General features: G+C 49.4%; 1 protein-coding gene and 1 pseudogene across 2 annotated transcripts; one reads left to right on the plus strand and one right to left on the minus strand.

The window, feature by feature from the left end:
* Positions 1-4794: 4794 nt before the first annotated feature.
* Positions 4795-16166, minus strand: LOC115032309 (uncharacterized; annotated as a pseudogene).
* Positions 15049-22523, plus strand: Lhx1 (LIM homeobox 1). Of its 2 annotated transcripts, XM_029483116.2 has the most exons (6): positions 15049-15561; positions 16284-16530; positions 18259-18485; positions 18579-18856; positions 20107-20272; positions 20628-22523. In XM_029483116.2, the coding sequence occupies exons 2-6, from the start codon at positions 16361-16363 to the stop codon at positions 21005-21007; spliced, it is 1221 nt and encodes a 406-aa protein (XP_029338976.1). In that variant the 5' UTR covers positions 15049-15561; positions 16284-16360; the 3' UTR covers positions 21008-22523. The 2 variants fall into 2 exon arrangements, with proteins under 2 accessions (XP_029338976.1, XP_021033713.1); XM_021178054.3 differs by having other exon boundaries at positions 15049-16530.
* Positions 22524-24326: the final 1803 nt, after the last annotated feature.

Consider the following 24326-nt stretch of genomic DNA (forward strand, 5'->3'; position numbering starts at 1 on the left):
CACACACACACACACACACACACACATACACACGCACGCGTGCGTATGAAGACTGGGGGTGGGGGTGGCTCTGGCCGGAGCCCTTGCCCTGTCTTTGGTGCAGGAGAATCAAGAGTTCACCCACAGGGCAGCTGTCAGTGCTGGGTGAATGGATGAGTAAAAGTGAGGGGGTGGGGGAGGTGAAGGTGTGGGAGGGACCATCTTTTAAGTAAAAAGCAAAGGATGGAGGGGAGAATGACAGACTGCTTAATGACAAGCCCCACCCAGGTACCTCAGCCAGGGTATCCACATCTCCTGCCTCCTTCCCTCCATCCTGAGCCCCAGTGCCATCCCAGGAGTTGCCTTCACCAGCAAGGCCCATTTGCTTCTCTGATCTTCTGGGCAAACCAGAGAACAGGAGGTCCCTCAGCTCCTGGCCCACAGGTTCAGCTCTCCTTACCTCCCATGGAGGGGCAGCTGGGATGAGCAACCTGCTCACAGAGTGATGTCTGGGTAGATGAGAGCCCCAGAGCCAGCAGGCCTCTTAGGAGGCCTTTGTGGGGGAGGAGAAGGGGATTTTCCATTCTCTGAGCAACTGGATTACACAGTCAGGGGATCAGGGAGCTGCCTAAGCTGCTGCCTCATGGCCCAGCTTCTGCTGTGTCTCTCAACCTCTCATTTCTCAGCAGGGATCTTGACAAGGCTTGCCTTGCCTGCTTCTGAGGTATCTTTTTGTGATCCAAATCAGGTTTAGAGGCAAAACTAAGTCTCATCACCCAGCCTGGTCGCGCAGCTCTGACACAAAATGGGTGTGAGTTACAAACAAAATCAGCTACCAATTCTCACCTTCCACAAAGCTCTGGAGGTGGGTCCAGAAACTATGGCTCAGAGAGGTTAAGTGACTTGGTCTGAGTCAACCAGTAGGGTGAGATGATCAGGATGGTTTCCTGACTGCGTGGGCTTGTGGGAGCAAGATCTTCCAGAGAATGAGCCAAGTCTATTCCAGAGCCAAGAAAGAGTTAGAGGCTCTGTTGTCTTGCCCTACACGTTTGCCCCCGAGCTTCCTGTCAATCGCCATGTGCTTTACAGTGAAGGGGACCCTTCTCCCATTTGGTCTCTGGGGCTACAAGGGACCAGAGTGGATGGGAGAAGATGGAGGAGGTCAGTCAGGTGAAGTCTGAAGAATCCTAAGTTTGGAGGGTTAGTGGTATAGCATGTGACTAGTGTCCTAGATGGCGTTCATTCCCTATCACAGTGACAGAGAGAGAGACAGACAGAGAGACAACCAGACAGACAGACAGACAGACACAGAGAGACAGAGAGGGACAGAGAAGAAAAAAGAAATCTAAGAGTAAGGTCTAATCTCACCCTCTTTTGTGACTTGTGTGACCTTGAACAAGCCATCTCCCTTCTCTTAGCTGCAAAATGGAGATTAAAAAATATGTTTCCCAAATTATTTTGAGGGCTGAGAAAGACAAGGTACTGGAAGAACATTAAGTACAGCACCTGAGATATATATATATATATACGTATATATATACATATATATACGTATATATATACATATACATATATATATACACACACATATATATATATTTCAGTAAATAACGGTAGAGGCAAAATTCTTTACCCAGGAGCTGTGCCCATTCCCCAGAGCAGGAGGATCTGCTATGTAACTGGCAGTTGGTTCTTCACCCTAGGAGGGCAAATCCATCATGTTTAGCAACCCCCGGCCTCCCCCACCTGGTAGAAGGTTACTGGGGGGTCATGCCCCATACCCTACATCCATTTTCTAGGAAGATTCTCCACATAAGAGGCCTCAAGCCCCACCTCTAGCCCCATGTGGCCCTTAGAGGCCTCTTGATGACATAATGACCATCTCTGACCTTTCTGGTGGCCTGTGTTCTCTCTAGCCAGAAAATTTCTATGATCCTATGACCCCTACAAGCCCTACCCTGCTAATGGCTTTATGATCTTCCCCCATTGATTTCTCTTTGCCCTCCCTGCCCCACAGCCCCCTTTCAGTAGGTCCTCGTCAAAATAAACAACGTTTATGACCAGCGCAAGATTCAAGGTCCACACTGCAAACAAATGCTGGGCCCTTTGAAGGTACCTGGGGAATCCATCATGTTCTGGGGCATCCTGGGGTGTGATGTTCCCCAGGCCCAGGGAAAGCAGGCTGAGGAGGGGCTCTCCAGCTCAAGATTTAGGATCCAAGGCTTCTGTACCATATCTGGGGTCCCTCTTCTGTACCAGACCCTGCAGAGGACAGGGCAGAAAGGGAAAGGAGGGGCCCTGCACTCCTGGGGCTAAGATGTTCCTGTACCCAAAGCCTAACTCAGAATGTCATCAGGGGAGGAGATAAAATGAAAGGGAGAAAAAAACCAAAAGGCAAACGGAGTGGACATATGCAAAAGAACACACACAAAAGCATCACAGCCCAGACCCAACAAGGCCTTCCTCAGGCTGGACCACTAACTCAGTGCTCGCCTGCACAAGGGAGCCATGTTGGTGCATGTTCCAAAAGAAAATGGTCCAGGCTGGGAATGTAACTCAGTGGTAGAATATTTGCCTAGAATATGCAAGGTTCTGGCTTCCATCTCTAATTACAACCAAAGGGAAGAAGGAAGGGGAGAAAGAAGAAAGGAGGATGAAAAATAGAAATGTGATCATTATTTTTAATAATGTTTGGAAAGGATAGCCAATGCAAGCAGACAGTGGGAAAGAGACCTAGTCTTAGAGAACCTGAGAATTAACCCAAGTTAGTGCTAACACTGAGGGGTCAGAGGGTACCCCACACCAGGATGAGTGCCTTCCTCTAAACATCCTCCAGTGGGGATAGATGGCTGCCTGGACATCCAGTGGGGTTTTGTCTCCAAGCCTCAGCCTGGCTCAGCCTCCTCCTGTGGGTTTGTTTTCAAGAACTGTTGCTAGAGACTATTACTGTGGGATTCCCAAAGGCCTGGGTCTGAGAGCAGCTTTCCAGGACACACAGCTTAATGCTTCTTCCTTCAGCAACAGAACTGGGCCATGGGCCTGGGGGCTGCTGTTCTCTGAATCCCAGCTGGGGGAGGGAAAAAGCACTCTACCCGGGATCCGTGTCTTCTCATTTTCTCTGCTAAGAATAGCATGTTATCAAAACAGGTTAGGTAAGGAATCAGACAGGAAATATGTGCCTAGCCAAAGGAACCTATTCCATTGATCGATTGGTAAGGGCTTACATCATTTGCATATGTGTCATATCATTAAAGTTGGATGCGTGAGTCAGAGAGCCAAATGGCCTGCAAGAGATAGAAGTGAAGGTATATGTGCTTTTGCTTTTGTTTTTCAGGCAATTATACTTTTTCTAAAATGATTTTCTTTCTAAGTTGAAAGAATGCTTTTAATGACTTTCTATGATGTCTAAGTGAATTTAGAATAGCCAGCAGAGGACTTTGGAGTTGAGTATCATACTCTCGATATAAAAAGTCCTCCTGGATATAAAGTTTTAGGGGTGGAAGGACCTCAGAGGACATCTGGACCAATGGTTCTCAACCTTGGCTGAATATGGAATCCCTTGGGAGTGTTCTTTAGTGTTTTGTTTTGTTTTAATAAGATGCTAGAGATGTTGAGTGAATTGGTTTGGAGTCTGGGTACCTGGTTTGTTCTTCTTTTAAACAACCAACCAAACAACAAACACCTTCCCTGATGATTATACTGGGGAATCAACCGGGGAAGAGAACCACTCATGTAGGCCAATAGTTCACTTTACAGAGAGACGTACACATAACTGACCCGTAGCAGAAGGACAGAGAGACTGACCTGCTATTCCAATCCTTATATGTCTCTCTAGAACTAAAGTGAGCGTGGTGGAACAGTATAAGTCTGTAATCTCGGCATTGGGGAAGTTTTAGCACAAATTCTAGGTCAGCTTAGTCTACTTAGTAAAACCCTCCTGAGAGAGGAAGAGGGGGTATAAGGGGAGAAGGAGGTGTTGGCTGGGGGGCAGGGAGGGCATCTGTCTACACATACCAGCCTCCCAACTCCATCCCCTACCCCTGTGCTTCTGTGGTCTTGTCAGAGGCCAGGAAGGCTGACATTTCTACCCTGTTCCTCTAAGTTTTCCATCTTCAAGAAACTCTGGCTTCCTAGAGGAAAAAACATGTCAAACTCCTGGTTCTAAATCTGTCCATCAGCCACCAAGTGTCCCAGGACAATTCTTGTTCCTCGGCTAGATAAACCAGCGGAGTGAATGTCAGCATAGGGGTGGCAGTGGTGTTAGTGGTGTGTACATGTACACAGACACATAAAGATGCTTAGGTACCTGCACAGAGGCTTGTCCAGTATGGAGCACATAGCCTGCCTATCGGAACATACCACTGAGAATAATTACTTATGTATGTGTAAGAAAAAAAACCCAGATGTGTTTTACACCCACTGATGTTTATGTGACAGGCCAAATACATGTTTAAAAAGTATGTACAAATGCATTAGAGACTCTGAAATGGTACACGGACCTGGAATGGTATACAAGTGCCTAATGTTAAATTCACATTTACATTTTCCTGTGAAGTACACAGAAGATGTGTATATGTCAGGCAGTCTGTGTGTATGATGGTGCAGGTTTATGTGTGAGAGAGGTTTCTGCCGTTTCTATCACACTTCTAAGTAATCACTGGGAAATGTATGTGTTGGGAAACAGTATCGTTCATGCTTAAATATGTCTCGGCACATATAAATGAAACATGGTATTGTGCCGGGCGAGAGGCTGCATATTAGTGTTGTTTGTCACTGATAGAATTAAATAACCCATGCAAAGCCCTGGTAGCGTTTCTTACAGTTTTATTTAACACTTTTTTAGCCAAGCAGCATGCGGCCGGGGCGTACACACTGCAGACAGCTACAATAAATGTGGAATTTGGAGATCATAGCATATGATACATGAGAAGTAGACCAGTGTAATCAAAAGTTCCAACTGTCCCCACCTTTCCTTGGGCTCTCCCCTTCTTCACTTTCTTTCTTCAACCCTGGTTAAGGCCCATCCCTTCACACTTCTCTGGGAGGCCTCTGCATCTGTAGTACGTGGAAACAAAAGAAAAAGGACTTAGGGCTGGGGAGAGATAACCACCAGGCTCTGGGTCTGGAATGTGTCTGCTCCTCCTAGTCTGTCAGAAGCAGGCCCAAACTCCAGTGCGAGTAAAAGAGGAAGACCAGCCCAAGCAACCTTACAGCTTCTGCAGGCCCTTGGCATGACTGACAAAGCTACTCACTCTGAAGAGGGAATAGAGATTGCATTTATCAAATCGTTGGCAAATCTTTTCTGGGAAGATGCATTATACTGGACCCCTGCTTCTTTTGTTTAAGGAGATACTATATCCTTGCTGTGGCCCAAATGAGAACAAGTTTGCACCCAGGCACAGATCTGCCAGAATCCCAGGACTTCAGAGGCAGAGGCAGGTGGATCTCTGAGTTTGAGGACAGCCTGATCTACAGAGTGAGTTCCAGGATGAGAAACCCTGTATTGCAAAACAAAACAAAACAAAACAAAACAAAACAAAACAAAACAAAACAAAACAAAACAAAGAATTAAGGCTGGTCAGGGGACTTGGATATAAGCTGTTTTGCCCAAGGCAAAGAAAAGCTAGGTAGTTGGGAAAGCAGGGTCCCCATTTGAAAGGTCAAACTCAGGTGTCAGTAAGAAGGTTCTGGAAAAAGAGCTCACCAGCCACTGACACTGAAGGGAAATCACATTTTATCCCAGAGAAGATAACTAAATGACAACTTGCAGGTTCTTCCAGATTTGCCCAGGACACACGGAAGCCCAATGCTCTCCTTTGTGTCCTGTTGCTAACATCCCTGGGCTCCACTTGGGCAAGGCTGATCCATGGAACTCCTCCCTCTGCCCATCTTCCTGCCCTTGAAGTTTCTCTGCTCCCTTCTGTCCTATGCAAACATCCCAGCACTGTGAGGCCAGGGAGGCTAAACCTAATCTGAGTAGGAATTGGACTCACCCCTACTCTGCAAATACAATTAGTAACAGCTAAGTAGTTGCCGGCACTATCTTCTCGGACAGACTTCAGCCTCTCTCCATCAGCAGGGATGGTAGCCAACCTGAGTGGGGACAGCACCACAGGGTACTGTTGTCATGCTCACACTGCTGAGGTCCAGAGGTTGCTCTCCCAAGGCCATCTCCTGAGATAATATAGAAAAGAAGAAACAGAAGTAAATAAGTCTCCCTAATATTTAGATTTAAAGTGTGAACAGCACAAAGTAATATGCATAGACACACACATACACTGACACAAATACACACAGACACACAGATACACAAAAACACAGAGAGACATAAAGACATAGACTCAGACAGACAGACAGACACACACACACACACACACACACACACACACACTCCACAAAGACAAAATGATGAATCATCTCTATGACAGAGCATCCCAGCATTAGATAATATTCTCAGAGGCCCAAGGTTTTCAGCCAAATCCCAGGTCTAAGCACAAGGACACTGCATAAATCCCTCCCCTTATGAAAGGCCAGTTTGAGCAGATGGGACCACTCTTAAGTAAACTGGAGAGCCCTCCCTTTGCCTGGCTCAAAAGGAGAGGCAGGGGGCTGGCCCTCCCATCCTGGGAGCAGGAAGCTGGCCTAGAGGCAGAGGCCTAAAGCTGTTAATTCTGCCCCTCTTGCTCACATCTCCAACTTATCTCTCTGGGGGGAAGGTATCCATCCCTTTGACCACACAATCCTCCCTCCCCTCCCTAAGGGGAGGTCAGGCTGGAGGAAGCTGCTGCTGAACAGGTGGTGGCCAGAGGTGAGAAATCAAACGGAGCTTGGAGCTCTCAGAGAGCTGAGCCAGAAGGAGGAGGTGCCAAGCATGGGCTCCTCCATCATAGTTTATCTCCAGACTGAATCTGGGGTGTCACCTCACGGCCACCCCACTTACTGATAACCACCTCATTAACATTTATTAAACAAGATATTTTAGTGACGAAGAAAGCGATAAGGAACTGAGCATTCTTTGAAGGTAGAGGGCATCTCAGAAGTTCTGTCCAACCTCAACCTATATAACACCGACCACCACCCCAGACCCTGCCCCTTTCTCCAGGTGTGTCGGGAAGATACAAGGCAGGTGGATGGAGAAAGAGACAGACTCAGGCACCCCAGGTGCTCACCAAGAAATGCACAGACTGTGAAATTACACCAGAGCTGGACAACTTACCACCACGCATGAACCCTTGGGGTACTGAAATAATTAACTTGCTAATCAGCTACACCTTGCTCTCTCCATTCTCCCTGGAAAAACACAAAATGCAAATCGCCTTCCGGTGTCAGTCACTCGGAAAACAAATACTGCTTTTGAAGAAACACACCCTCTGCACAGACTGAAATGGGTCCTGGTGCATCTTGCTGCTCCCCCTTTGACCCACCATTGCCCTTGGGGCTTCCCAGAGCACAGAGACAGAATATTTCTGGAGATGCAGGGGCTTTCTATCCCCAGCAGAGCCTTCCCATCACGGCTAAGCTTTCTCACTTGGGCCCTCTTTAGCCTGCTTGCTGACGCTAAACGGCCAAGATCTGTGTGGAGAAAGGATTGATTAGAATCGTAATAATAATACCTGACAGTCGTTCGGCTTTAGCGGTTACAAAGTATTTTCACACATTATCTCATTTGGTCAGAGGAAGTCAGAGCTGGAAAGGACCTCAGCAATCAGTCCCAAACCCCTGCATACAGGTGGGGAAACTGAGGCCCAACTAGCTTCTTCAAGGGCTGCGAGACAGTGTGGTCAGGTAGCAAGACTCGTTTTCTAGAACCCTTGTGCTGTCTAAGATCCTCGGAAACGGGACGAAGAATGTAACTTTTTGCTTCACGACCGTTACAAACCAACACATCAAATAATTGGCAACCCACAAGAATGAATTCAAGTTACTCCTCTAGGCAATGGCCTCTGAAAAAATAAAGGGTGAGGCTCACAAGGAGAGAAGCTGGTGAGCCCTGTTCCAGAATAGACATTTAATTCAAAGACTCTCCTATACACCACCACTATCTTTCCATGCAACCCTCTACCCCATCTCCTGAGGTTTAAAGATGTGAACATTATACATTTTGAGGCTTGGGGATTAATGTGGGGCAGGTGGGCAGAAAGGAGCTTTCCCAGGGTTCTAATCTGGCAGCTACACTGGAGGGTTCACAGCATAATGAGTTTGTGTGTGCATGTGGGTATCCACACAAGACATGAGAGGTGGCATTGGAAAACACGCACCTTGATCCTTGTACGGATCAGATAATTTGCAAATTAATGGCTCTTTCCCTCCAAGGCTCTGAAAAGGTTTATAAAACATCTTTCTGAAGAAGGGGACATATAGAGTCACACAGACACAGTTCTGCCAGGAACACATCTCCCAGTGAGTGGCAAGTGTGTTCGGTCTTCCTCTGCTTCTTGTGGCTCTTAATTTAAAGATAAGACCCGGTGGGTCCTTAGATGCCTGGTCTATTTACAGATGTATTTATAAATGTGCAAGGCACCATTTCTAGGTTCTAGGTTGCTAATTCATCACTTCTCACCTCTTCATCTGCCTCCTAAAACAAGTCTCCCTTTGACTGTTAGTGGAACCCCTGCCTGCCCCATTGCCCAAGCCGCTTGGAAGGTAAGCGGTTCCTTTGTGTGTTCGTTTATTACTAAGCCCAACTCTTTTCCCTCTAAAACTCCTTCTTCTCCCTGTTGAGCTGACCATGCCTGTGGATTTATGAAGAGAGATGTTTTAGCAGAAATCCCCCAGAGTGTCCCATCAGCCCTAAATCCCAGGCCCGCTCACCCCCCCTCAAGACCCCATGACACACAGCATGCCAACACGGCTTCCTCTTGCCTATGCATTAGCTATCCATTGTGGCAACCTGACATCTCTCACACATAAAACCGTAAGAGAGAAATAAAATATCTGTCTCTTGGCGAAAATAAAGCTTTGCCTCCCTCCTGATGTATAGGATATAAAATAAAGCCGCGGCTCCAATAGTGGCTTTTCCTTATGCTGGAGTTGCCTTTGCACACACGGAGACAATGAAGACGGATGGTTTGGGACGAGGCCCAGCCTCCTGGGGCCACCTTCACCCTCTTTTATTATAGTCTCTCTCCACCTCCATGCCTTTTTTCTTTCTTCTTCACTTTCTTTTCTTTCTGGTTTCTATTTGCCTTTTATTTGCCCTTCTCTTTCTGTCCTGAAATTTTATTCTCATTCTCTCTCTCTCTCTCTCTCTCTCTCTCTCTCTCTCTCTCTCTCTCTCTCTCAGCATGACAGCAATTGTGAGAAGCAAGTATCTCACCTTCTCTACCATTCCAGGCTCTCTTGGTCTTCCCATCACTCTCAACTCTCTCTCTCTCTCTCTCTCTCTCTCTCCCTCTCCCTCTCCCTCTCCCTCTCCCTCTCCCTCTCCCCCTCTCCCTCTAGTCCCTATAAGGAATTCTGTGTTACTGCTTGGGGGACTTGTTTTGGTCAAATGTAAAAATGCCCCCAAGGGTCGATTAAGAATTGTGTTTAGTGGGGCTGTTGGTTGGTTTCTGTTTGTTTGTTTCTGTTTTTCCCAAGGAAGAAGCTGTGTCTCCTCCACCCCAGTCTCTGAATCTATTTCCATAGCCTCTGAAGAGGCCAACAGGAGCAATGCTTTGACCTCTCGGAGATGACTTTCACACTCCAAAGCCTGGAAGCTTCATCAACAGGCTCACAGTGGACCTTGGGTCTCTTCAGCCAACTCAGCCCCCAAATGACAGATCAGTCCTCTGCTTCTGCTCCAAAGTCCAGAGACCTGAAGGTGTGCATTGAGCCTTTCCCATGCCACATAGTCTAATACTGTCACAGAAGCCTAGAAGCTACCTGGCTTCCCACTCCCTACACATTCTTCCCTACCCAGCAGGAACCTCTCCCTTGCCAGATGACAACTGCTCTGTGGACTTCTATGTCTGAATGGGTTTCCATAACTCTACAAGTTTTCCCTCACCTTTGGTCTAGCCTCATCCCTTCTACTGTTGTCTCTCCATCCTTCTCAAGCAGTTTGGCACCCATGCTAAACCTCTCCGGCTCTGGCTCTGTCAGGGACTGAGGAGACATCCATCCCTGGTCCTGGTAGAATAAACAGTGACTCATGACCTCCCCTGGGGGAAGAATGGGAGAGGCAGAGCTGGAGACAGCCATGTGGGCTATGTCTAGCAGAGGGATAGTGGATGGCTTCCAGCTGAGACTTTACGTCCCGGTGCAGAGCCCTCGGTGTGGGGGATCTGACCACTCTATGCCAAGAAGACCTTTGTTAACACTGCCCCAAACCTAGACAGGCAAGGTAGTAACAGCCATTGAACTCTGTCCAAAAAGGAGGGGAGGACCCGAGGATACCAACTTAGAGCTGCCAACTTGAGGACAAACCCATTCTTAGTCCCAAAGGCCGTTAGCTTTGGAAGGGGGGGGGGTGTCTCCTTCCCTCCTTCCCTTCCCACCTGATATCTCTCCAGATATCAGCAGTGACCACCACCATTAGGTAAGGGGAGAGAGTCAATTAGTGACAGGATTAATTACTCTGAGGCAGGAGCCCCGTTTGTCTTCCTTACCGGTGCAAGTGTGTGCTCAAACAGAGGAACATGGGCACGCACCCAAATACACATTGTTGTCACGCTGTCTTAGACGTTTTATTTATTTGTTGGATTCCTGCCCAGCACTGCTCACAGGCTTTCCACAGGCGCTAAGTCTCCCACCAAACACACTCCAATCTCTTTGCCTCCAGCCCAGGAATGCGCCTGTCATACGCACAGCACACTGAGGTCCCAGTGGACAACCCTAGCTGGGAGCCTAGGATTCTCTGCTTTTAGCTTCTCTCCACCTTTTATTTTTATTTGACTGTCTTATTCTGTAGCTCAGGCTAGCCTGGACATCACTGAGTAGTACCCTTGAGCTCAAGCACTGGGGGTTACAGTAGGGCGTATTTTCCATTTCTTTGCTTTACTCTTCCTTGTGTTTCTCCACACATCTTCCCCACCACATACTCTTGCTTTATTGCCTTTTCTTCCCGCCCTTTCCATTCACTTCAGTCTCCTTCTACGCACCCTCTCTCCCTTCTGTGACTACCCTTGTTCAGCAGCGACTGAGATCAGCGCGCTCAACCTCGCAACTCTAACCGCCCCTCTCTCCATGCTCAGAGCCCCCCCTCCCCCGCCAAACCCTCATGGACAGCCTGGATTGTTTACTCAGGTCAGGTGCACATCGTGACACCCGGGCCGGTCGGCCCGGAAACTGCCCTTTCTTGGCATCGCGGTCCCTCCCCTACCACTGTCCATGCTCGGCTTAGAAAAAGCCGCCAAGAGCAAAGCGGGCACAGCTGCAAGGCGCACCTCCCCCAACTTCTCACCTTCCGTAAAGCGGTGATGGAGAGCAGACGCCCTTGCTTGGATTGGGATTCTGTCTGGGAAAGTGTAGAGAATAACATTCTGCCCCCTCTCCTACCACTCCCTTACTATGTGTTCAGGAAAGACACAATGATATAAGCTGCTTATTAAGAGAGAGAACCTCGGGAGAGGTTAAAAAAGAGAGAGAGAGAGAGAGGCGGGGGACAGTGGATCAGAGAAGACTCCAGCTGAGCAGTTCCCTGTGTTGTATAAACTGGGGCTTCACAGGTCTGTGCAGAGTTTGTGTAGCCTCCAGATAGCAGGAGTCCTGGGCGCATCTAGCTAGCCCTTTCCTTCCTTCCTTCCTTCATTTCTTCCTTCTTTCCTTCCTCCCTTCCCCCCTCCCTCCATTCCTTCCTTCCCTCCTTCCCCTAGACCAGTGGTGCTGGTTTTGAGGCTGGCAGCCCCTGGGGCCTCCTCGCCCTTTCCTGGGGACCATGGTCTGGACTGGAAGAGAGATCAGCTTCTCTGGGAATTAAATAGCAGCAGTGACTAAGTGACAGTGACTAAGAAAGAACAGCCCCTGTTTGGTGGGAATCATTGTGGTGGGGTGGAGGATAGGGATTCAAGGGCTCTTGACCCAGGAGGCGAGGAAGATCAGGGGTGTGTGAGTGAGGAGGACTGGCCAGTCCCATTTCTGAGACACGGTCTCTCCATCCTTACAAGCTGATTTTTTGAGAATTCTCTCAGAAGACAAACCTTGGTGGTGGAAGCCACTATGCGTGGGGAGTCAGGTGGAGGGGATTCTGTGATAGGTCTGTGGTGGCTGAATGATGATGGCTAGGCGTTCAAACTGGATCTCTGGACACCCACCGGGTATAAGTGGCAGAGGGTCTATGTGACTTTGAAGGATGGAGGGTAGGAAAACGGGAGTACTTGAGATGGTGGACTGCTCAGGGGTCTAGGTGAGGAGGGGGGGTTGGGGATCATCTTCAGAGGTCATACACACACAGAGCAGAGCTCAGTGGATTCGGAGACGACAGATTTAGAAAGCTGGGTCAGTTTTCTCTCCTTGTCTCTACTACTGATTACATTTCAAAATAAGAGCTCAGTGGAACCGGTGGAATGGAGGACGTTAATTGTGTGTTCTGTCACTGTGAAAACATTAAATCTAGATTTGAAACATAGAATAAAGGAATCAAGAGACACATCTTGCATTGTGCGCTCTCTCTCTCTCTCTCACACACACACACACACACACCATAGGCCGGAATTGACTCTGAGGCCCGTTTTCTTCACCATCAGGACACGGAGACCAGCTGAATACTATGCCCTAAAACCAGTATCCTGTCTTCACCCCAACTCCAGGTCTCTAAAAGATGCCCTCTCTCCCATAAGTGGGTCTCAAAGTCATTGCACCCTAAATTACTTAAACAATCTCCCCCTCGACTACCAAAGGAAGATGCAAATCGGAAAAGTCGGGCAAAAGAGTACAGTGTGACCCTACAGGTTCCTACAACAGCAATTTCCTAGTCCCTCCTTCCCGGAACCCTCTGCTTTACACGAGAAGTAGCCCAGCAGCGCGGGGTGTGAGCCGCTGGCGACTTGGGCGACTCACAGATTCCCTAGAGGGGCTGGTGAGTCCAGCGAGATAGCAGCTAGTTCTGGAACAGCTGGCAATGGAGAGTAAAGGGACCAACGGCCCCTTCTTTTTGGCAGCCGCTTGGGAGTCGTCGGGATAACAGGATCTCGTGCTCCTCACTTGGCTCTTCCTGGGGTGTCAGAATTCTGGGTATTAATCGACTTGTTCTAGGAAGTGTTAGGCTCGCAGGAAGATTGCGGGCGCTCAGTTCAAACCTGCCCTTTAGGTGGGAAGGTCGCCTTCTTATCCTGATCAGCCCCGAGTCTAAGCCTAGGAAGGACCAGGAGAGGGATTTATGCTCGAGAACTATTGGCTGCACTACTTTGGTCCACAGCCGCTCCACTATGTGGACAGGGGTACCCAGAATGCTTTAGAGGTCCCGCACTCAGAGGTCGGGAGTGGGTGGGAGCAAATCTCTAAGAAGGCTCGTGAAGCAGGCCGTGGCGGGTTGGATTTACAAAGCAAAGATCATGCGGGTGGGAAGACCAGAGCTGCTGATGAGTTTCGGGGTTGCCAGGTGGTGCAAGAGAGAGAAAAGGGGTCATTGGCACAGCCCTATAAAAACCCAACAACCCCATCAAACAAAAGCTAGATAAGTAACAGCTTCTTCTCTCTTCGCTGGAAGAGGGTATTGTGTTAGTGGATGCGGATTCACTGCCAGCCCAACCGCGTTTCTGCACACTTTTCTCCTAATTTAGCCCTGTAGAAGATCTGCTAGGCTCATAGATGAAATAACTCTAAAGGCAGATTCTGAAATTCCATCTAGATTTGGCTGCAGGGTCCTTCCAAGTTTGATCAAATGGGCTTTCCTAGCACCTCCCCCAAATAAGAGCAGAAGTGGCACCGCTTGGAGAAAAGTTTGGGTTAAGCTTGGGGAGGGGGTGCTACGCATAACTGGAGCGCTCCTGGGAACTAGAATACTCTTAAAGCTCAAGCCCTCAGGACCCGCATCGATTTCCACACTTAAGCAGATTCGTCGCCGTCCCCCAAAGACGGTGGCCAGGAATTTACAACGTGGACAGAATTGGAAAAGTGTAACATCCCTAAGGAATAAACTCTGGTAGGTCGGTTGACGTCCGAAGAAACGAACTTGTTCGAAGCCTGGAAAAGGGATGACCGGAATGGAAGCCAGGCATATTCGGTCAGTGCGCCACAAGCCTCCCTCCCCTGCTGCTACGGTGCAGTTCCCCGCTGCTACCACCTCCCCCCAGCTGCGGGAGCCCCGCTGTTTCCCACCTAGTCATTTGTTTTTGTTTGTAAAAGGTGTCTCCGGATCACAATTTTCTCACAACTTCTTGCCAGAGTTGGAGCTCCTCACCCGAAGCGCTTCCCCACCCACTCCTTCTCCCACCCTGGCGCCGGGCCTCCGGTTTCTCCCGCCCCCATCAGGAAATCGCCCGAATCAACTTTCCAAGTGAGCGCAGCGGGAGATCGACACTCGTGTCTCCCAGACTCCCTGCCGGGTGGACTTTGGATGGACAGGGGGAGGAGGCACCGAAACAGAGACAGAAGGCGAGATTATGCTGCCAAGCGCCCCCTACCTCTCCATAGACTCGAGCTACGCCGGGGGCAATTTCCAGGCCAAACAAACAAGGGACAGGGTATCAACACCTAGTGAATTGCAAAACCAGTGTACTAGGATCTCCCAAGCTTCCAGATCTAGCTGCAATCTAATCCCAACAAGACTTTTTTAAATATATAGGTTTGCCTTTACCCCCACCCAGGACACTGACTTCCTCCGCGCCTCCTTTCCGCGCTTCCTCCCGCCTACTGTCAATCCTTGCTGCCGAAACGGACGTCTTACCAAACCTGGAAGGGGCCAGGACACCTCGCTGCTAGTCGCCGGCACCGCGCGGGCCCGCCGCCACTGATCCTCTAAACGCGGTCTCCCCGCATTCTCCCCGGCCGGGGGGGACGCAGAATGGTTTACAGAAGGACCGCGAGGCGCTGATTGGTCACAGGCTGCCGTGACGTCGGCGGGCGCTGCATTAAGGCGAGGGGGCTTCCAGGGCTCAGCCAACAGCCAGGAGCAGTGACCGAGCCGCTGGAGCTGGGGAGAGACTCGCGGAAGACTGGGCCAGGAGACTAGGGACCGAGGGACGCGCGCCCGGGGAGAGCCAACAAGGAACCCGCGGGCCGGACAGCGACACCGGCAATCCGCGCCAAACTGTTCCAGCCGCTGGCCTTCTATAGCCGCAGCCCCAGGACATTCTAAAGCTCTCCAAGACGCCCCCTCCCTTGGCTTCTCGCGTTGACCAAGGAAAAGAAAAAGGGAGGGAAAAAGAAAGGAAGGAGACTAGAAAGAAAACCCAGATTTGCCACCGCACAAAAAGAGAGGTGGGGGGAACAAGAAAAAAAAAAAAAAAGTCGAGCGACTGTGGGGCCGGAACACAGGCAGCGGGATCGTGGGCCGAGCGATGCAAGGCTGCGCGCCCAAGCGGCCGCGAGTTGTGACTGAAGCCAGGATGCTCCGCCAGGCGCAGTGAAGAGCCAGACCGTGTTGCCTCCCCAGAAGGAGTCCAAGCGCAGGGAGGGCCGCTCGGAGGACGCGGCAGACTGCCTGGCAGGCCACCGGCCGAGGTGACAGGGCTGGGGCGGTGGGGAGCGAACGAGTGCGCCCGGCTGCGTCCGCCCGAAGTTATCCCTTACCATATTTGACTGGCACAAAAAAGAAAACTCTCCAAAGGGGTGGGGGCTACCTAAGCAACAACTACAATCACCAAAATATCCTACCCAACCCGCCATCTCCCCCACAACTCGGCCTGCCCCCGCCCCCTCCCCAGGCCCAGCGCGGGCGCCCAGAGCGTCCCAACTCACTGCAAGAAGCCGGCAATGTAGGATCCAAAGCTTTCTACTCCCGTGTTCTTTTCTTTCCGTGTTTTTTTTTTTTAAGGGGAAAACCTGGTGGTGGGCAGTCTGACACGCACACAACCTGCCTTCATACTCTGACAAAAGCAGATGCACTTTGACTTCTGACAGCTCTACCTCAAGCTGGAGAGAACCCAGCTTTCCCCGAATCCTGAGCTCTTGGCGTCTTCCTTGTCTGTTTCCATTTTATTTATTTACGTCCCGCCGCCTCTCTCGGTGACCTTCACTCCTTCTCGGGCTTTGGGCAGAAGAGCCGCTTTCTTGCTCGCTTGAGACTGATTTTCCTCGCCCGGTGAGCTGAGGTGGCGCTGCTCCATCCCGCTGCCCCGGGACTCCGGGGCTGCCCTCTACCAGCCTGGTCTCTCCCTATTTTGATTTGCCAGTACGGGTTTTTTGCTTGCCCAACTAGAGAGGGTTTCTTCTTTTTGGAGGAGCTGGTTGTCTTCAGAAGTCATCCCCTCGACTCTAATTGCCCTGTCGCTCCGGGCCTCACCGGACCAAACCAAAGACCATGGTGCACTGTGCGGGCTGCAAAAGGCCCATCCTGGACCGTTTCCTCTTGAACGTGCTGGACAGGGCCTGGCACGTCAAGTGCGTCCAGTGCTGTGAATGTAAATGCAACCTGACCGAGAAGTGCTTCTCCCGGGAAGGCAAGCTCTACTGTAAAAACGACTTCTTCCGGTGAGTACTTCCCTCCCGCACCTCTGTTGCTCCTTCCCCATGGGCCCTTCCAGGCCAGCTTCGGATCAGAGGTCTGTGTGGCTCTAGCAGTTGCCTTTTACTAGGGCAGCCCAGTCTTTCCCCCCGCTTCTACCTCTTAGGAAGCTAGCCGGTATTGCGAGATATATTCATTTTCTCTTTATCTTTTTATAAACACATCAGCTGTAGTACTTGGTTCTGGAAAGCGTGGTCCGGGTTTGGCTGCCGGCGCCTGGGAAGAAAGGGTCTGAGCCGGCTTTAGTTCAGCAACCCTAACAAGGCGAGGGAGAGGTGGAGCAGCCTCGGGGTTGCAGCTCTCGCTTGCCTTTCCCGAAGCCAAGCTCTCCAGCAACCAAAGACATTTTCCGGTTCTCCCAGGTTGTTGGTTCTCCGAGTTGAGCTTAGAGGCTCCAGCTTTATTCCAGTTCCTGCCTTTTACTTCTCTTATAGATCTTGTCGGAACTACAGAGCCCTTGTGGCCCAGAAAGCCACAATAAAGAGCCCGACCTTGAGGCCAATCCTGTATGCCTACGGGTCTCCCACCAAACGTGGATTGGCCTCTAAGCATAGACCTGGGAGAACCGTGTGGTTCGATTTTGGCCTCAGACCAATGCTCAGGCTCCTCTTCGTGCCTTTCCAGCCAATGCCCCACAAGGAAGGCCACCTCTTGGCGGACACTCGGCTCGTTAGAACCGGAAAATTTTTCTTCTGTTTACCATTTTACATGTATTTTCTTAAACTCTTTGTCCCGATCACAACTCAACAGAACAGAATGGCTCCGAATGTAAATTATATTTCCCACTGATTTGAAATCCCACACTTGACTTCGCTATTTTGGTCTTGGTTTCTGAGGCTATCCCAAATCTGGGGAGAGTTCGAAGCTCCCCGGCCTCCATTTGCCCAAAGGCCCTGGAAGCGCAGTCCCCAGAGGCGATTCAGGACGCGCGCGGCTTGTGTTTGCAAAAGAGCCCGGAAGCAAAGATCGGTGCAATCTGCTGTTGAGGAAAGGCTGAGTTTCGGAGTTTCTGCAGACTGCGCAGGTTTTTTACACTGGAAAGCAGAATCAGAGTCTGAGAGTCTAAGCCACACCGGCTTGCGGAGCCCGTGGGGCCCTTGAGGCCTCGCTAACGGCAAAGCTCAGCAGGGCACCTAAAGCCAGCTCAACCCGGCGTCAGCTCCCGCTTGCGCCAATCTGCCAGGCTTTTGCGCAAAAGCGTGGCAAGAGCCCAGCTACAGGAGCCGAGGCTCTCGGAGTCAGGGTTTGTTTACTCACCGCGAGATCGGACTTTGCCAACTCCCCGCCTGAGCGCAGGTCCTTTTGTGGTGAAAGAAAGGCAAAGCTAGCGGAAGTTAGCGGGGGGGGGGGGTATTTATTTCTACGGAGCTCTTAATTTGGATTTAACTTCTTTGAAGATAACCGGGAAATATGTGCTCTGTTTCCCCTTCTGCCCTCGTAGTCACTTCGAGGCCTTTTCCTGCGACGCTTTTTTCTTGGGGGGGCAATATCTAGACATGAGGTTAGAGATAGGGTCCTTAACTCTAACCGAATGTATTTTCCTCCTTTCTCCCTGATGTCCCGCATTCTCTCCTGCTCCCTCGCTTGCTTAATAAATTATTGTATTTATTTTCTCCCCACCTCAACTTCTTCCCTGGCTGTCTTTATTTCATCCCGGCTCCTACTTCTTCCTAACTCTCGCCCACCTGACGCAGATGTTTCGGTACCAAATGCGCCGGTTGTGCGCAGGGCATCTCTCCAAGCGATCTGGTTCGCAGAGCGCGAAGCAAAGTGTTTCACCTCAACTGCTTCACCTGCATGATGTGTAACAAGCAGCTTTCCACCGGCGAGGAGCTCTACATCATCGATGAGAACAAGTTCGTTTGTAAAGAGGATTACCTGAGTAACAGCAGTGTCGCCAAAGAGAACAGCCTCCACTCGGGTGAGGCGAGGATTCCCAACTGGCTAGAGGGCGGGTATGGGGGAGGAAAGCCCGCCAAGACCCCTGCTCACCAATCCTTTCCCCTCTCCCCAGCCACCACAGGCAGTGACCCTAGTTTATCTCCGGATTCCCAAGATCCATCGCAGGATGATGCCAAGGACTCTGAAAGTGCCAACGTCTCAGATAAGGAAGGTGGTAGCAATGAGAATGATGACCAGAACCTAGGTGCCAAACGCAGGGGACCCCGGACCACGATCAAAGCCAAGCAACTGGAGACGTTGAAGGCAGCCTTTGCAGCTACACCCAAGCCCACACGCCATATCCGTGAGCAACTGGCCCAGGAGACTGGCCTCAACATGCGTGTTATCCAGGTCAGAACCCTGGTTTGTCACTCTGTCTCTCAAAGGCTCGAATGGCCACTTAAAGGAACCTAAGCTGATCCTGAGAGAATTCTTAAGGTCTGGGGAAGAAATGATTGGGGCTAGGAAAAGTCTAGAAAGGCCTAGGAGAAGTAGAACATGAGAAAACACCCACAGAGCTGGTAGTGGCTTAAAGGGTAGGGAGTGGCTTGGGAGCCCAGGATAAAGCAGGAGGAAAGCACAAGGTCCAAGACTACATGGACAACAGCTAGCACCCATCTTTCTGTACATATCCAGTCCCTCTATCACCCTTTAGAAGCGGGCTGTGGGTTCCAGAGTCATTCCATTCTGGTTTCTGCACAACCAGCTCTCTAATTCCTCAACCCCAAATTTGTTAGTTTGGTGCCCCAGTTAGCAAAGCCTCAGAACAGAGAGTTGCTCTTCCCATGCAGACAGAGTACCATGTATTGAAGGAGAGATTGTTCCTCAGCTCTCCGGAGATGCTGTCTGGAGTAGGATGGGAAGGCTAAGCTGGGCCTTTGCCTTGGGAAGAGGCCAGACAGCGTGTGGCTCAGGCACTAGGAGTCTGGCCTTACCTATACTGTGTGATCAGAGTGCCTGGAAGCCAGGTGAAGGTGTGGGTGAATATGCCTGGGAGGCTGATTGTGCCTGTCCTAGTGCTGGAAAGGGGCAGTCAGTCTCAGAGAGGCTGTGTGAACCTGTGCTCATGAATATGGGGTTGTGTGTCTGTCACTATTGGTGAGAGGCTGTGGCTAAGTACATTTGGCACTTGGAGATTGTGTGTGGGTATGAAAAGCGGATTGTGGGACCGTGGGTTTTGGTGTCACTACCCTTGGGAAACAAGCAGCAGGAGGCTTTATGAGTCTCTGTCACTATCATGATATGGGGTAGGGGCTACAAGAGACCCTGACATGGGAGCCGTGCATGTGACACTATCTTGGAGTGTTTCAATATCTGTGATTCCTAAGATAATGCAACTGCAAAGTCAGACAAGGCAATAGTCTGCTCAGATGCTCTTCTTGGGATGCTCAGATGCTCTTCTTGGGAATCCTGCACATCCTTAGCCTGGTCCTACTCAGAGACCAACATATCCGCGCGCGTACACACACACACACACACACACACACACACACACACACACACACTAACGCCTCCTCCCCTCGAATCAGTTGGGCCCTGTTTTGTACACCGGCTGCCCAGTGGAGTTTCCCGCGGTCTGACATTGTGCCTGTGCGCTTCAGGTCTGGTTCCAGAATCGACGCTCCAAGGAGCGGAGGATGAAACAGCTAAGCGCGCTAGGCGCGCGGCGCCACGCCTTTTTCCGCAGTCCTCGCCGGATGCGGCCGCTGGTGGACCGCCTGGAGCCGGGCGAACTCATCCCCAATGGCCCCTTCTCCTTTTACGGAGGTGAGTGTGGCTGAGTGGCAAGGCGGTGCCCCGGCTGTGCGGGCTTCGCAGGATCCGGGTGGGCAGTGCGGGAGGTACCTCTTGCTTTCTGTCGAGGTGTAAGGGCGAAGGCTGGAGAGCAAGTCAAGGGATGTGACCAAAGTCCCAACACCGTTGAGAAGAGGGTCCGGGATAGGGAGCAGTTCCAAGAGTTTTGTGCCAAGTCTCCAGCCTGCTCTCGTTTTCCCCACAAACAGCCAGTTTCCTGAGCCACCTAGCGATGCTCGCTGGCAAGCCTGCTTTTGTAACTTGTGGGTGCTACTAGACTCGGGGTTGCGCCTGATAGCCTTCCCTTCACTCTCCCACTGGTCCGCAGATTACCAGAGTGAGTACTACGGTCCCGGAGGCAACTACGACTTCTTCCCGCAAGGGCCGCCATCCTCGCAGGCCCAGACGCCAGTGGACCTACCCTTTGTGCCATCATCTGGCCCTTCGGGGACGCCCCTTGGAGGTCTGGACCACCCGCTGCCCGGTCACCACCCTTCCAGTGAGGCGCAGCGATTCACTGACATCCTGGCACATCCCCCAGGGGACTCGCCTAGTCCTGAGCCCAGCTTGCCCGGGCCTCTCCACTCCATGTCAGCGGAGGTCTTCGGGCCCAGTCCACCTTTCTCATCTCTGTCGGTCAATGGTGGAGCCAGCTACGGGAACCACTTGTCTCACCCTCCTGAAATGAATGAGGCAGCCGTGTGGTAGCGGGGTCTCACATGGGCCACGGGAGCTCGTGGTTGTACAGAGACGAGCTTTTATTTCAGAAAAATAGATTAAAAAGACAAAAAAAAAAAAACCCAAAAAAAAGCAAGCCTCCTGCTCCACTTCCTTCAGCCTCGGGGACCAGTCTGTTTGGGGAGACTGGATAGCAAAGGGGGTCCAAAATAGGATCCAAATCCACCTCACAGTAGAGCTGGTATATCCACACACTGGCTGGCAAAACTGGGGCTCCGGAAGGGGAATTCCGAGCTATCCCCACCTTCGTGACCTGGATCCATGGACAGACTCCAGCAGCGATTCCTCTGACTAATGGGAAGACGTCTTGGACAGCTGAAGCCTCGCCTCGCTCAGTCTTGGGCAATGCCAGGAGACTGGGACGGAGACCTTCCTAGACGCGCTCTGCCAGATGAGGAAGGAAAAGATGTCAGGGGCGCTCCAGTCCAGAGGGTTCTAGTTCTAGTTTTGGGAGATCCCTTAGTGTTGTCTCAGAGTTCAGCGATGACAACAAACTCTTAATAGCTTCAGAAACACCGACCTGCTGTGCATCAGGTGGGACTATATATATATATATATGTTTTTTTTTTGTCTATCCGAGTTTTTTATTTTTTTTTGTTTTCGCCAAAATTGCAAAATTCTAAATGTAAAGCCCTCAGTATCAACTCTTCTACCTTCACATCTCTCCCTCTCTCTCTCTCCTTCTCTCTCCCAGTCTCTGTCTCTGTCTCTCTCTCTCTCCCTACACATACACACACACACACACACACACACACACACACACACACACTCACACTCACGTTCTCTCCACAGGATGGTCTCCAGCCAGACCTCTCAGTAAAATGACTTGAACATCACCTCTTCAAAAAAAGTATTCTACCTTCACATGAAAGTTAAAAAAAAGAAAAGACTATCGAACTAAAAACAGTCAACTGTTTACGTACAATGTTAAATTCAGGAGTTCAGTGTTTTACTAATATATCCTGTTTTGAAACCTCTTGTTCAAAAACAAACTGTTTTGAGCAATCAACCAAAATTGTTCCTTTTCTTTTCCTGTAGACGTTCTGACAGATTTGCAGGGCTTGCGGCTCACTGTGCTAGTATGTAAAAAGGTGTTTACACGAGGCAAAGGAAAAACATGATATTCAGACAGTTGCCAAATAGAATAAATTATAGCACAAATACTGTAATGGTGCCTGGCACCAGCAACCTGAGAAAGTGTTTTAAAAAAAAGTGTTACAAGGTTTAAAAAAAAAATCTTTGCTAACTTTTAGTCCTGTTAAACATTCATGAAATTGTTAATATGACTTATATAGACCCACACAGGTTTTATTTTTGTGTCTTTAAAATAAAAGTCCAAAATATTTAAATTTTATGGTCAAATATGCAGTCAACAGCTGCTACTTTTTTCTTTATATATTAAATTTCTCATATGTCTTTTATTGTTCTAATAAACCTAAGCTTGTGTGACCTCCAGTGCATATTAGACCATTCACTGTATGAAAGAAAACATGTTGAATAAATTTGTGAGTTTTTAATAAAAATAGAAAACCTGATGTTTAGATAATTGGTGTGGTAGTCCATGTTTTCAGTAAGTGGAAGGAAATCCCAGTAGGATATTGACTGGACCCTCAGGCCGGTAGGAAGGCAGGCTAGATGGGAGCGATCTATTTTCACCTTGACTCTGGGTAAAGTTCTTTCCCAAAGCCAGCCAAGCATTCTTTGGCTTCCTGCTGTTATTAAATACAGATTTGCATTCTCTGGGCTTAACTGATACAGTTGAAGAGAAGTTTGCTAATAAGTTAATATAGAATTGGAAATAGGAATCAAATCCATGGCTTAATAAAAAAAAAAAACCCACCCTGCAACTAAGTGGTGCGGGTCTGTGATTAGGGGAGAGAGCCCAAACACAACACACCCCGGCTTCTCTCTACACTGGCAAAGCCAGACTTGTGAATGTCAGATACTTGTAAATACAGTTAGACCGAGTCTTTTACAGCTTCAATTCATTTTCCATAGATAATCCTGCTTTCTAATTTGGTGGGTTGAAAGATAACCGAAAATGAATGTAAAATATAACTAGAATGAGATCCTTTAATCCTTTTCACAGGACTGATAGGAAATTGTTATTTTTATAGTATTTGCTACATTTGAAGTTCCCCAGAAGGGAAACTATTTTGCCTGGCATAAGATACATATTAAGTTTCTGCAGAAGATGAACAAAAATGACCAATAGAGAAATCAAATTGCAACTGGGGGTTGCCAATAGAGAGGGCCTGGGAATAGTTAACTCCCACCCAAACTGTCATTAGAAATGGAAGACATGTGAATGTTTTCTTCTGTGAAAATAATGTGTGGGTGTTTGAGTTTTAATATTAGGGTCCCAAGGTTTCTTTACCATAGCGGCTAGATTTCAGCCTGGATTATTCCTTTTTTTTTTTTTTTAAATCAAGCATTTTGCATTAAATTGCATGCAATTTCTAGCACTGTTTGCGTTTTTTGTTAAGACACAGCCAAGTTTATCTTTCCTGTAGAGATGGCTTTAGAGTAAGCTATATTTCATTGCCCTCCTATGATGGCTTATCTAACTAACCAGGGACAACCAGGGAGGGATCTGGCAGTGTTCTTTCAGAAACAAAAATCTATGAAATACAAGGGAGACTTTGGAAACTCCTAGCCTAGCTGTGGCATACAGTGCATTTTCTTAATATGCAATAATGGTCTCTGTGGTTTTTTTTTTCTTTTACCATTTATATACATTAAATCAGAACCCACACTCATTACAGCCACCACCCTGGAACCCTCCCCCTTAAAGGCATTCATTTAGCTGAACCTATGCTCATCGGGAAGTGGCATTTTCCTATCAAGGGTGCTGAATTATTTAGCAGCTTTATTGTGCTATCGGAGTATTTGATAAGAAACGCTTTAAGAATTGGGCAGGCGGTGTAGACTCAATTCTAACTCCGAGGTGGTGGCTCAGTCTTTCCCCTCTGCGGGTCATTGTGAAACCCAGGGAATACCGGGACAGGTAACCAGATAGCAGGGGTTGGGTCGAATTCACCTCTGCTTTGCACCTCGGGCCCAGCAAACCTTTCCCACACGAACCTTTCCCATGCAGAGAGAGAGAGAATGACAGGAAGAAGGGAAGTGTCTTTTGGTCCTCTGTCGACCCCTGCTATCTGGGAGGGCAGTCTCCCCACAGCAGAATTTGGCAAGCACTTTTCTTTCCCCAAGCTATCTTAAAGCCTCTACCTCTGTGCCTCTAAGCACTTGTAGTCAGGATTCCAGCCTCAGAGAGCGCCCGTCTAAG

The sequence above is a fragment of the Mus caroli genome, unplaced genomic scaffold (assembly GCF_978045245.1).
Source record: "Mus caroli unplaced genomic scaffold, Mus_caroli_1 scaffold_13, whole genome shotgun sequence".
Lineage (NCBI taxonomy): Eukaryota > Metazoa > Chordata > Mammalia > Rodentia > Muridae > Mus > Mus caroli.

Coding starts and splice junctions, on each gene's coding strand:
- Lhx1 (XM_021178054.3), top strand. CDS start 16,361: ATGGTGCACTGTGCGGGCTGCAAAAGGCCCATCCTGGACCGTTTCCTC. Junction 16,531..18,258: donor TGTAAAAACGACTTCTTCCG/GTGAGTACTTCC, acceptor CACCTGACGCAG/ATGTTTCGGTACCAAATGCG. Junction 20,273..20,627: donor CCCCTTCTCCTTTTACGGAG/GTGAGTGTGGCT, acceptor ACTGGTCCGCAG/ATTACCAGAGTGAGTACTAC.